Here is a 13,761-nt window from a genome sequence, read left to right as displayed (position 1 = left end):
TGCAGAGGTGCCCACACAGCAACCCTATAAACTCCCAAAGGAGAAAGATGTGGTCCTTAGGTCGGTCTGGGGCCATTATGGATATTTCAAATGTGAGAAACCCACAGTAGGCGACTGCTAACACAGGGGATGGGACTGTTGAAAGAGATTCCTGGAGAGGACAGGGAAATATAGGGCCCTTGGGGCGGGCAGGTGGTGCCACACCAGGGCCCCCGTCCAGGGCAGAAGCTGGAGGCTGGGACACCAGCTCAGCTCAGCCATGACGCGGCACCAGCAATGGGGAGGAGGGGTGGACGCGGGGAAGGAGACAGGCAGGGCTTGGCTGTTCCATCTGATGTAGGGTGAGGGCGGCAGGAAGCAGTGTGACTTGGGTTTCCAACTATCAAAGAAAGGAAGGTCAGGAGGAGGAGCAGGTTGTGTGGGGAAATTATAATTTGTGTGACTACACCTCACTAAAAGATGCCTTCTCCTTGCAAGGAAAGCTATGACAAACCTAGACAACATATTAAAAAGCAGACATCACTTTGCCCACAAAGGTCTGTATGGTCAAAGCTATGGCTTTTCCCATAGTCATGTACAGATGTGAGTGTCAGACTGTAAAGAAGGCTGAGCATTAAATAATTGATGCTTTCAAATTGTGGTGCTGGAGAAGACTCTTGAGAGTCCCATGGACTGCAAGATCAAACCAGTCAATCCTAAAGGAAATCAACCCTGAACATTCACTGGAAGGACTGTAACTGAAGCTGAAAATCCAGCTGAAGCTGGCTACCTGATATGAAGAGCCGACCCGCTAGAAAAGATCCTGGTGCTAGGAAAGTTGAAGGCGACAGGGGAAGGGAGCAGGAGAGGATGAGATGGTTAGACAGCATCACCAACTCAATGGACATGAATCTGAGCAAACTCCGGGAGACAGTGGAGGACAGAGGAGCCTGGTGTGCTGAAGTCCATAGGGTCCCAACGTGTAGGACATGACTTAGCAACTGAACAACAAGACCTTGCTAAGAACACTGATGTGCCGTGTCTCCTCCAAAACATACTGCCAGTCCTCTTGGAGGCTCTTTGCAACACCTTCGTGCTAAACATTAAAGAAATGTGTACACATTTTCAACCCATGCATTCCTTCCCAGCTTCCTTATGGTCTCATTATATAAAATACTGGATGATATTTCAAATTAAAGCTGAATCCAATATAATAAGGCCACCTTCTGGGGTGGATAACCTAGTGGCTTAACCTGAAGACTTGTACTTTCAACTTCATGTTTTCAGGGACATTTTGCAACTGGATGGTCTTTTCTAGCTCCATCCTTTAAGCATCACCTAAACTGACATCATGGAGAAGGCAATGGCAACCCACTCCAGTATTCTTGCCTGGAGAATCCCATGGACAGGGGAGCCTAGCAGGCTACAGTCCATGGGTCACAAGAGTCGGACACAACTTGGTGACTAAACCACCACCAAACTGACATCAAAAAGACTGTCTCAGGGGATTAAGATAAGACTACACTTTCACTGCGCAGTCACATATAAGACTCTGCTTTCTTTGATGAGGACAAGAGTTCAATCCCTGATCAGGGAACTAAGAGCCCACAAAACTTGCAGTGCTGCAAAAAAAAAAAAAAAAAAAAAGGAGTCATAGCCACAAAAATGAATGGGCGTGACTGTGTCCCAATAAAACTTTATTTAAAAAAAAACACTAGGCCTCCCTGATGGCTCAGTGGTAAAGAATCTGCCTGCCAATGCAAGAGACAGGGGTTAGATCCCTGATGCCAGAAGATCCCACACGTTGATGAGCAACTAAGCCCGTGCACCACAACCACTGAGCCCGTGCCCTAGAGCCCACGGTCTGCAACGAGAAGCCTCCGCAATGAGAGCCTGCGCGCTGCAGCTGCAGAGCAGCACCCGCTCACCACAAGGGCAGAAAAAGCACATGCAGCAACAAGGGCCCAGCACAGCCAAACAAATAGACAATAAAACTATATACACAGAGGAAAAATACTGTCTCCAGGAGAGCTTGCCTCTGAGAGTTGGCCTCACTGGAGGAGTACTCGATCCATCCTACAGGCAAAAACGTCTTGGCCTCCACCCTAAAGTGGGCCCGATTCACCCTGTGTTCAGTGGGCTTCCTCAGCTGGAGGACTTGGAAAACTTACTTTCAACTGACTGAAGCCTGCTTTCTTATAGACCCAGACTAATTTCCTTGGTCCCTTTCTCGATAACTGGCTTCGCCATTCCTACCCACAGATTAGCCTGAACAATAATAAATTGAAACCTTTTGGGTGGACTTCCCTGGTGGTCCTGTGGTTAAGAACTGGCCTTGCAATGCAGGGAATGCGGAATCAATCCCTGGTTGAGCAACCAAGTCCACTCACCACAACGACTGAGTCCACGCGCTCTGGAGACCATGTGCTACAACCAGGAAGACCGTGCACCAGTGAAAAATCCCACACGATGCAACGAAGATCCTGAGTGCCACAACCAAGGCCCGATGCAGCCAAACAAATATTTTTTTAAAGTTTTCGTTTCATGATTTGCTTGAAATCATTTCCTGGGAAGCAAATGTCATTTCTAATGTCACTGAGCAGGCAACCTGTACAGAACAAAACAGACTTTTGTTTAATCAAATCAACTGTGTCATTAACGTGGATAAAGCTTATGTGTCAAACACTCTCACCATAAGGACTTGTTGAGGCTAATACTTTTTTTTAAAAGATTTCTTTTTTTTTCCATTTATTTTTTTAAATTTATTTTAATTGGAGGCCAATTACTTTACAATATTGTGGTGGGTTTTGCCATACACTGACATGAATCAGCCATGGGTGTACATGTGTTCCCCATCCTGACCCTCCCTTCCACCTCCCTCCCCATCCCATCCCTCAGGGTCATCCCAATGCACCAGCCTCAAGCACCCTGTCTCATGCATCAAACCTGGACTAGTGATCTGTTTCACATATGATAATATACATGTTTCAATGCTATCCTCTCAAATCATCCCACCCTTGCCTTCTCCCAGAGTCCAAAAGTCTGTTCTTTACATCTGCTGTCTCACATATAGGATCATCGTTACCATCTTTCTAAATTCCATATATATGAGTTAATATACTATATTGGTGTTTTTCTTTCTGACTTACTTAGCTCTGTATAATAGGCTCCAGTTTCATCCACCTCATTAGAACTGATTCAAATGTATTCTTTTTAATGGCTGAGTAATAGTCCATTGTGTATATGTACCACAGCTTTCTTATCCATTCGTCTGCTGATGGACAACTAGGTTGCTTCCATGTCCTGGCTATTATAAACAGTGCTGCAATGAACATTGGGGTACACGTATCTCTTTCAATTCTGGTTTCCTTGGTGTGTATGCCCAACAGTGGGATTGCGGGGTTGTATGGCAGTTCTATTTCCAGTTTTTTAAGGAATCTCCACACTGTTCTCCATAGTGGCTGTATTAGTTTGCATTCCCACCAAAGGTGTAAGAGGGTTCCTTTTTCTCCTCACCCTCTCCAGCATTTATTGTTTGTAGACTTTCTGCTGGCAGCCATTCTGACCGGTGTGAGATGGTACCTCACTGTGGCTTTGATTCGCATTTCTCTGATAATGAGTGATGTTGAGCATCTTTTCATGTGTTTGTTAAGGGCTATGGACTATGAAGAAAGCTGAGTGCCGAAGAATTGATGCTTTTGAACTGTGGTGTTGGAGAAGACTCTTGAGAGTCCCTTGGACTTCAAGGAGATCCAACCAGTCCATTCTAAAGGAGATCAGCCCTGGGTGTTCTTTGGAAGGAATGATGCTAAGGCTGAAACTCCAGTACTTTGGCCACCTCATGCAAAGAGTTGACTCATTGGAAAAGACTCTGATGCTGGGAGGGATTGGGGGCACGAGGAGAAGGGGATGACAGAGGATGAGATGGTTGGATGGCATCACTGACTTGATGGAGGTGAGTTTGAGTGAACTCCAGGAGATGGTGATGGACAGGGAGGCCTGGCGTGCTGCGATTCATGGGGTTGCAAAGAGTCGGACACAACTGAGTGACTGAACTGAACTGAATACCTTTGAAGAGTGAAAGTCGCTCAGTCGAGTCCGACTCTTTACGAGCCAAATCTATACAGTCCAAGGAATTCTCCAGACCAGAATACTGGAGTGGGTAGCTGTTCCCTTCTCCAGGGGATCTTCCCAACCTGGGGATCAAACCCAGGTCTCCCACATTGCATGCAGATTCTTTACCGGCTGAGCCACCAGGGAAGCCTATACCTTTGAAAATTCTGCATTATTATTATGAATTCTTCCCTAATTTCAGGTAGTTACACATTCCCTGTGAGATGAGAACTTGGGATGAAAGTTTTTAAATGGGAACTAACAACCAAAAAAGAGCACAAAACCATATTTCCGTTATTGGTATTCAAATAGTCAAACAAATACGTGATTAAGTGTGCCAGGCAATAGAATAACCTTGCCTCCTGTATTTATATTCCTAGCACATTGTTGGAAAGAAGTAAAAACCTGCCAACAATTACCCAGACCTCCCAGAAATGCTTTCAGTATGTGACAATATTTACAAAGAGCGTCTTGTTATTCCTGATAGTACGAATGTTACTAAGCCCAGCTGTTGGCACTGTGTACTTTCTCCCTTGGAACAAACTTGACTTTGAGTGAGCTTTTCCAGCAGAATCTAGGACAGAAACACTCGAGGAAGCCACACTTAATGGAGAAATTCTAATCCAACCCCCACCCCGCCCCCGATTTTCTATCAAAGTAAAAATAACGGGGACTGAAATGCAGGTCAAGACTGTGATGCAATACTCATTTAATTGGCAAAGTCAACGCTGACAATACCAAGAGCTGCAAAGGACAGAGATCAGAGATCCACAAAAAGCTCTTATTTGTTCCCAGTGGGACTATAAACTAGCACAACTGCTCTGGAAAAGAGCTCGGCGTTCACAATCTCCACAACCCAGTGATCTCACCTGCAAGGACTCCCGCACGCATTCAAGTGTTTCTGTAATCACCCATCAAGAGGAGCAGGGCTTCCCAGGTGGCTCAGTGGTAAAGAATCCACCTCTACTGTGTCTCCTCTACTGCAGGAGACACAAGAGATGTGGGAGCCCACTCCAGTATTCTTGCCTGGGAAATTCCACAGACAGAGGAGCCTGGCAGGCTACCGTCCATGGGGCTGCAGTCAGATGCTACTGAGCAGGCATGCACTAACAAGAGGAGCACACACAGGTAAAAGGTACACTTTCAACCCGGGCTGTCATAGAGCACCCAAAATTAGTCCCCCCAAATCATATGTTGTACAAGATCCCTTTTCACACAGTTAAAAACGGTTGAGGGACTTCCCTGATGCTCCAGCAGCTAAGACTCCATGCTCCCAATTGCAGGGGGCCTGGATTTGATCCCTGGTCAAGGAACTAGATCCCACATGCCGAAATTAATACCTTGTGCAACCAAATACATAAATATTTTAAAATAAAATAAAACAAGATTTTTAAAAATAAAATTAAAGTGGTTGAAATGAAAAACTTTTTTTAATTGCATATAGATGTGCGAGTGCTTAGTCACTCAGTCATGTCCAACTCTTTGTGACCCCACGGACTACAGCCCACCAGGCTCCTCTGTCCATGGGATTTTCCCAGGCAAGAATACTGGAGTGGGTTGCCATTTCCTTCTCCAGCATATAGATGAGATAAAACTAAATTAAAAAAAAGAAAACGGATGTTGATCAGGATTTGGAATGACAGTTATCTTGGAGACAGGCAGGCTGGAGCATAGGATCAGGCAAAGAACACAAGAAATGTCCAAACTAGGCTTTGCTCAGTTTCAAAACAAACAAACAAACAAAATTTACAGTTTTTCCAAAAGGGAAGCTACCAAGAGAAGAGGCTCCAGTTCCTTCCCCAGCAGCCACGTCACCCAGCACTAACGCTGACTCCACCATGCCCCTAAGGAAAGATCGTGAAAGAAATGGTAACTCTGGGGATTTCCCTGGTGGTCCAGTGTCTAGGACTCCATGCTCCCAGTGCAGGGGGCCTGGGTTCAAACCCTGGTCAGGGAACTTAGATCCCACATGCTGCAACTAAAGATTCTGCGTGCCACATCTAAAAAGAAAGAAAAGAGATCATGAAAAAAGAGTTCTCTTAATCTGTGTGCAACTCACAAGCACCAGAATTTGCCTCTATTCCAGCCACACACACTTAAAGAGCCACGGACCTGGGTGCAGACGGAGGCCTGGATAACCCACCCTGAGCTGTCGAGACTGTGAGCAGCAGGCCTGGAGGCTGCTCAGCCCTTGAGCCCAGCAGGCAGGATGGCCAGGCCTGGTCTGGAAGGCAGGATTCAGATCACAAGCAGGGACAGCAGAGTGGTGTCAACACCTGAGGCCTTGGGAGGCCTGAGGAGAAGCAGACCAAAGCAGAACTGGAGTGCAGGGGAGAAGTGAGGCGTGATTCCACTGCAGAAGGGCCTTTTCTGCACTCGGAGACTAACTCAGTTTCTGTGGCACTGGAGATACCGCCTTCAGGCTGGGCACCTTGGCATATACCACCCCTTAAGCTCACTATTCAGCCTCAATTTCCCTTCCTGTAAAATGGGACTGAGAACATCTTCGTGGTGGCCTCACATGGGGCTAAAGGAGGGAGAAAGCTGTATAAACGTCAGGGATCGTTCATCCCACCCAAGCGACTGGAGCAACAACTTGGCCCATCTTGAAATCTAGAAACGTCCACGAATCAAACTACAGAGCTGGACTGTGCAAACACACACACGAGAAAACTTGTTCCCACCCCTTCCTCTCCCCTAAACCAGTATTTGTCCCCACAATCTAATCAGCAAACAAGGAGAATTTTTCTTCACTACCCAGAGAATCTAGACATTTCAAGTTACCTTGAAAGGCCAACTGTCTATACATAGTTATTCATATCCAAAAAAAAAGGGGGACATTTTTGTTCTACTGATTAAAACAAAACAAAAACACATGAGGTCAGGTTTTCCACTACAACTAGGCCTTCCTGCCACAATGGACCCTAGACTCATAAACATTACCTTGACCCCGACTACTGACTCTTAGTACCTGGGAAGATACAAATAACTCAGAAATGCTGAACTCAAGTTGGAACTGGCATCAGTCCTCACATCTGGGACAGGCACAGACTTTGGAGTGCAAAAGGCCTAAGTCAGACTCTCTCCACTGCCTACCTGGTCCGGTGGCTCTGGATAAGACACGTCCCTCTGGCAAACCTCAGGACTCCTCATCTGTACAAGAAGACAATCTGGAACCCACCTCACAGTGTGATTTCGGGGATGAAATAAGTGAACATTTATTCATGTGTGGTCCACAGTCGACATGTCCTATGCGTTACGTCCCTTGCCTATAAGAAGACAGGGTGACACTTCTTTATAGCAAATCACTGATGACCTCTATCACTGCATGCGTAGGTGAATGTTTACACGCCAGACAGGGTAGGGAAATGGGATAAAAACATCATTTGGAAAAGGATCTCATTTTGCTCAGTCGCCTAGCTCTGAGAACACTCTGTCCTGTGATGTGCATGGTGCAGCCGAGAGCGCCGAGGGGTACCACAACACCACACGAGACGGTCGCGTGAGAAACACAGGTCAGCTTTCCCCCCTGCCAGGAATTAAAGACAGTGATTCGATCCCCACCTAGAGGGGGAACCATCGCTTAAGGTCAGTCCCAAATAATCAAGGGCGTCACAGATTCAACTATCCTCTAGAAATCGTGTTCCAAAAAGGCTAGGAAGGACCACATGAATGCTCCAGTGGGTAACCTGAAGAGACTGCCCAGCTGAGTAAAGTGAGCAGAGTGACCTGAGTTTCAGAAAGGCAGGGCTCTCCTGTTTGCAGTGACAATGGAGCTGCGCTTCTTAGACTGTGGTCCTGAGCAACACCGCCTGGGAACTCGTTAGAAAAGCTGACTCGTGGGGCCCCTCCTAGACGCCCTGCAGCAGAACTCAGCAGGATGGCGGAGCCACGTTTCAACAAGCCCTTCAGCGAATCCCAATGCTTGCTCAGGTTTGAGAATCTATTATGGTAAAGAGTGATCTAAGATCTCAAAGTTTAAACCACCCGTCCCCAGGAAACATACCAAGGCAGCCTTCAGGATCTTTCCCCCTTTCAATCCGTTTCAGTGGAATACAGTGTTAGGTATCTCACCACTAGACTTCAATTTTGAGCCCCATGCTGCTTCAGGAATAAGAAAGGCCACGGTGGGACACTTCCTGATTCTCTATTGAATGTCAAGATGGGCTCCTGAAATGTCTGAGGAGGCTGAGTCTGCTGTGCCCCCAGGCCAAGGTCTGCAAACAGCAGACTCTAGGGAAAGTGGGAAGCAGTCTGACTCACTGAGGAGGGAGCAGGAGCCTTTCCCACATGCGGGTCCTAAGGGCTGAACAAGGTTACTGCCCCCTCAGCTCCAAATACAGTAATTTTAGCTCAACTAGAAAGCTCTTGTTTCAAGGATGTGGGGGGTTCCGACTCTGGATAGCTGCCCCAGGTCCCACAGCCACCAGGGCCAGAGGGGTCCCCAGGCCCCAGATCACTCCCTCACTCCAACCTCCCTGCTCACTCGGCAGACCCAAGCTTTCCAAAGGTCGTGTCCAGAGGGGACTCCCCTGCCTGAGTTGAAGGTTGGCCAGAGGCGTTACTTCTCCTGCTAGACTGCCTGTTCCCAAACATCCTGGGCCAGTGGTCACACCCTCCAACCCTGGATGCCCTCCATCACTATGATGGCAGGATCTCCACCCTTCAAACTCAGCCTCTACCCTGACACCTCCATACCTGTAGTAAGACAGGAGGCCATTGCTGAGCACGAACCAGCGGCGCTGGTAGCCCTTCAGATAGTTGGTCCACTTGAGAAGCCAGCCCTTGAAGTTGTCCAGAGGAAGTGAGACCATGGGGACAACGCCCGGCGAGCTGCTCCGGGGCACTGCCATCCCAAGGTGTGTTTTCACCTGCCCCGGGCGCGGGTCCTTTGATGCCGGCAACAACCCTGACTCAGGTTTGATCAGGGGCACGCTCCCCACTGCTGGCCCCAGCGCCGGCACCTGCTCAAAGGGGGCCTTGGTGGGGGGCCCAGGCCCCGGGTTTGAGCCCCACTCTTCCCGGGGCCCTGACCCAGTCCCCAGTGCCGGCAACAGTTCCAGTTCCTGTCTGAACCCTGGCCTGGGCTCAGACATCTTCTTGGGCTCAGGCTCCGATCCTGGCGCCCGCTCAGAAACTGGCTCCAACACCTGTTCTGACACCAGCTCCCGCTGAGGCTGGGGCACCGGCTGAAGCTGAGGCTTGGGCTCCGGTCCGGAGCCGGGCGTGGGAGCGTTCATGCTCGGCGCCGCCGTGTGGCAGGACAGGCAGGGGACAACCGTGAAGAGCGACGACAGTCCGCGGGAGCGGCCGCCGCAGCCGCTGCCTCGGCAGAGAGCGGCCGCTTTCCCCATGGAGCCCGCCGACCCGAGCGCGGCCGAGCCGGGGGGAGGGGGGACGCGGGAGGCGGAGGCCTGGGGCGGGGCCGGGGGCGCCGTCACGAGCGCGCGGCGGGGGCGCGCGCGGGTCCCTCCGCGGCCCGTGCGCCCCGCGGCGCCCGCACCAGCGCTTCGTGGTCCTCGCGGCGCGCAGCCGGCTGGACTTGAACCCCCGTCCTTTCCTTGAGTCGCCAGCTCCCGGCTCCCGGACTGGTCCTCGGAAGGCGCTCAGGAAACACTTGTGGGACGAGAGCTCGGGGAACGGGCGACACAGAAGGGCCGGCGCGCTTCAGATCACCAACCCTGCCTGTGCCCCAACCCGTGCCAGGCGCTAGGGGAACAATGATGAATGCGGAGCCCGCCGGCTCCCATCGCAGCTCTGTCCGCGGCCCCGCGCCGGCTCTCCCCGCCTCCGACCCGGGGTGGGGTCGGGGACGGGGCGGGGGTTCGCTCCACAAAACCCAGAAAATGCGCCCACAGCACAGGGGCCCAGCCGGATGACGCTAGAAGCTGAGGAGGACGCCCACCGCGCACCGCCCCCGCCCGCTGTGGCAGCTGTTACCTGTCTAGGGGTCCCTCTCCCTGCGACCAGGCTCGGGGCGGAGCCACCGCGCCCCCACCTACTGGGCCAGCTAGCCTCTGCTTCATCCAGGGCACTTCGCTGCAAGTGGCAACGAAGTTCAGACTCTCTAAAGGAACAGAGAGAGTTTAGTGGGCCAAGCGGTGTAGTACAAGGACCACCTCCAAAAGAGAAGTTCCGGACTCGGAGCTCCTGGACACCCCTGGGGAATTTTGGCTGGCCTCTGTGAAGCTTAGCCTGTGGAGTTTAACGTGTCTGTGCATTTTTCTAGAGAGGTCCCTAGTTTTCATGGGCTTCCCAAAGGAGTCTGTGATCCCAGAAAGATTAAGCACAACTGATTTTAAAGTATCTATCCCAAAGGGAAGGTCATGGTTGCCACAAACAAGGGGAAACACAGCTTGAAAGGTTGGGTACTGCGCTTCCATATTCCTCCAGACCGGACTTGTGTGTAGGCTCCCCTCTGCTGGTCCTTACCCGCCCCTCACTCACTGTCCATTTCTGGTCTTGTGAACCACCTGTGCAGGGACCAGCCCCCTACTCAAAGTGATGGCGGCAGCTGAGCAGATTGGAAGGTCCTAGAAACAGAGGCTGCAGATATGCACCCAAGCAGAAGTCCTACCATCTGGTGACTCTGAGACCCCTTCCTGGGGCACCTGCCCCTGAATGATTGATGGCCTTGCCTGAAGGTTTTTGTGAGTTCTAGGGTGCAGAAACCTACCCATCTTGGTATATCCTGCAAACACTAAGATGGGCCTCAAACTTCAATGTGCTGAGTCAAAGAAAAGTGATTGCCTCTTGGGGACAGCGGGTAGAGGGGAAGTGTGCAAGCAGGGAAGGCAGTGGGGGGCTCTCTCTGCATTTATCCCATTTTGAACCTCTTGAATATTTTAACCAAGTGTCTGTTTCACCTGTTCAAAAATAATGTTTCAAATCTCTCCAGGGAAGCTTACTATAAATTCAGTTTTCCATCCCCATCTCCCTGGGACTCCGGGTCAGTAGGTCTGAGGTGGAATTCAGGAGCATGAATTTTAGTTTTTAGTTATTTGTTTTTGACCTCACCATGCAGCATGCAGGATCTTAGGACCCCAACCCGGGATTGAACCCATGCCCCTGGCAGTGGAAGTGGGAGTCTTACACTGGACCACCAGGGATGTGCCCGGGAGCACGTATTTTAATGAGTTCCCCAGGGGTTTCTGAGTGGGTGAATCTTGGACCACATTTGTTTTAAAGGTGTTTTTTTTTTTTTTTAATGTGGCCCATTTTAAAAGTCTTTATTGAATTTGTTACAATATTTGCTTCTGTTTCATGTTTTGGTTTTTTTGACCACCAGGCATATGGGCTCTTAGCTGACCAAATCCACACCTCCTACATTGGAAGGTGAAGTCTTAACCACTGGACCATCAGGGAAGTTCCCATCATGGACCACATCTTGATGGGCAGTGATGTGGAGGGAAAATCTTGGGCTTTGGGAGTCAGAGCCACTAAAGAAATCCCAGCCCAACGACTCTCATAGCTGTGCGACCTTCAGCCACTTCACTGAGCTTCCTCTTACTCATCGGTGAAATGAAAATGAAGAAAATAATCCCTGCCTCACAGGTTGACAGTAATAGAATCATGTATGTAAAGTTCATTTAACATAGTAAGTGCTCAGTAAATACTCTCTATTTAACTAAAGAGGTTCTGTGAAATGCTTGGCAAAATGAATAAAACAGGCCAGTGAAGTTTGATGAACACCATGCTTTTCGTGCCACTAAATTTAAGCATCTTGGGGTGGGGTGTGCAAGCTCCGTGTCGCCACAGCTTCCACTGCTGCCTATGGTCCTAAAGCCATGGGCACTGACCTCCCTGGCCCCTAAAGATATGTGATTTTGTGATCGCCCCAAGGGACTGGAACATGAGTTCCTTTAAAATTTATTTAATTTTAAATTTAAATTCTTTAATTTCTTCAACTTTGAGATCGTAATGCTTGCACTGTACAGAACTGAAGTAAACACATTATACTGTGAAAGAAGAACTCCCCTCTTCCTCCTCTCTGGGGCTACCATACTGATAGTTTCTTTTAAAAAAAATATGTATGTTTAGTCATTTGCACTTTTATTGGTTTGGCTACATCCTTCATCTAGTTTTTGATTGAGGTGTTTTTCTTTTTTGGCTGTGCCACACAGCATGTGGGATCTTTAGTTCCCAGACCAGGGCTCGAACTCATGCCCCCTGCAGTGGAAGTGTAGAGTCTTAACCCCTGAACCTCAGGAAGTTCCAAGTGTTGATAGTTTCTACGTATCTCTCCAGAAGAGAACAGGTCTTTAAGATGAAATGTATAGTTTTCGTAAATTACATGTACATTTTAAATATAAGTTCCAACTTGTGGTAGGTTTCATTATAATCTTAAAGGGGCCCATGACCCCTTCACAGAGAACCACTGACACGGAGACTCCTAGCTCAGGGTATTTAATAAGAACCCATGTCTGCCTCCCATCTTTACTGAGACCCAAAGAGACCCCACTGAAACAAAAGTGGGACAGATTGCCAAAGTACTAAGCATTTACCAACCAACAGAACTAGAAACAAGACTTTATTTAACAAACATTCATGGAATTCATATCATACTCGAAGTCTTCTTCTAGGCCCTGATGATGGAGCATTGAAAGAAACTTGACAGGGATTTCCCTGGTGGTCTAGTGGTTAAGACTCTGACCTTCCAATGCAGGAGCACAGGTTTGATCCCTGGTCAGGGAACCAAGATCCTACATGCCATGTGGGAGGGCCAAAAAACAAAAATAAGAGTAATAAAATATTAAAAAATAAAAAAGAACTCTGACAAAAATCCCTGTCATTCTGGAGCTTACGTTCTAATAAAAGAAGACAGAAATATGCCAATTAAATCACTTAGAAGGTGACAGATGCCATGTGGCAAAAGAGAACAGTTAAGAAGGCTTGGGAAGGTCATGTTACAATTTTAAAGATGGATCACTAAGGACTCAGTGTTTCCACTACAGAGGGCCATGAGTTCGATTCCTGGTCAGGGAACAAATTGCATGGCCAGAAAGAAAGAAAGGTCACTGATAAATTGTTGGGGGCCAGAGTGAGGTACTCCGCCCGTGGCAAAAGTCATGAGGAAGGAGGCTCGACATACGCAAAGGCGGGATCGAGCCTCAGGAGTCCCCCTGGAAATCCTCGAGCATCTACCCCCATAACCAGAGCCTGCCTGCTTTACTACTTTGTGCTCATCTACACCTCTGACTTTACGGGGGGCTGTCCCCCACCACCTCTTTCAGAGAAGGAGTTAACTTAGAGCTCCAGTTAATAAAAACTCCTGGGCGTGACAAGAGTGTTTTAACCTACAAACTCCTCTGAAGGTTCTCTAGCCTGCCTGACAGGCTTGTCCGGCCACATGTGATTGCTCACAGCCTCCCAACCGTGAGAGGCACGAGATACTTTAAACCTTCTAAAAACAGGTTCCTTAGAAAAGTTAGAAAACTATTAGTATAAGTATAATGGGCTGATTAGAAATTGTATTGGTGAAGGGTTTTTCATTTGTTGAGCCAATGTTTGTTGCTAAGTCTCCATATCCCCTGCCCTTACACACATTAATGAATATATAGAAGAAATAAGTATTAACCTTTGATATTAATCACGTTAGACCTTAGGCTAAGTAAATTCTTTTCTTAACTAAAACCCACTACACCCTCATCCTATAGGAATGTAACTTTA

General features: G+C 48.6%; 1 protein-coding gene across 1 annotated transcript in view; it reads right to left on the bottom strand.

Annotated features, from left to right (window-relative positions):
• OSBP2 (oxysterol binding protein 2) overlaps positions 1 to 9,446 on the bottom strand; it is a 153,615-nt gene extending 144,169 nt beyond the window's left edge. Inside the window, exon 1 of the mRNA NM_001192252.3 lies at positions 8,791 to 9,446. Coding sequence (NP_001179181.1) covers positions 8,791 to 9,446 — 656 coding nt within the window. The remainder of the gene's footprint in view (positions 1 to 8,790) is intronic.
• Positions 9,447 to 13,761: the final 4,315 nt, after the last annotated feature.

The sequence above is a fragment of the Bos taurus genome, chromosome 17 (genome assembly GCF_002263795.3).
Source record: "Bos taurus isolate L1 Dominette 01449 registration number 42190680 breed Hereford chromosome 17, ARS-UCD2.0, whole genome shotgun sequence".
NCBI classification, from domain to species: domain Eukaryota; kingdom Metazoa; phylum Chordata; class Mammalia; order Artiodactyla; family Bovidae; genus Bos; species Bos taurus.
Note: the sequence above shows the minus strand (reverse complement) of the source record. Positions and strands in the feature narration are given on the sequence as shown.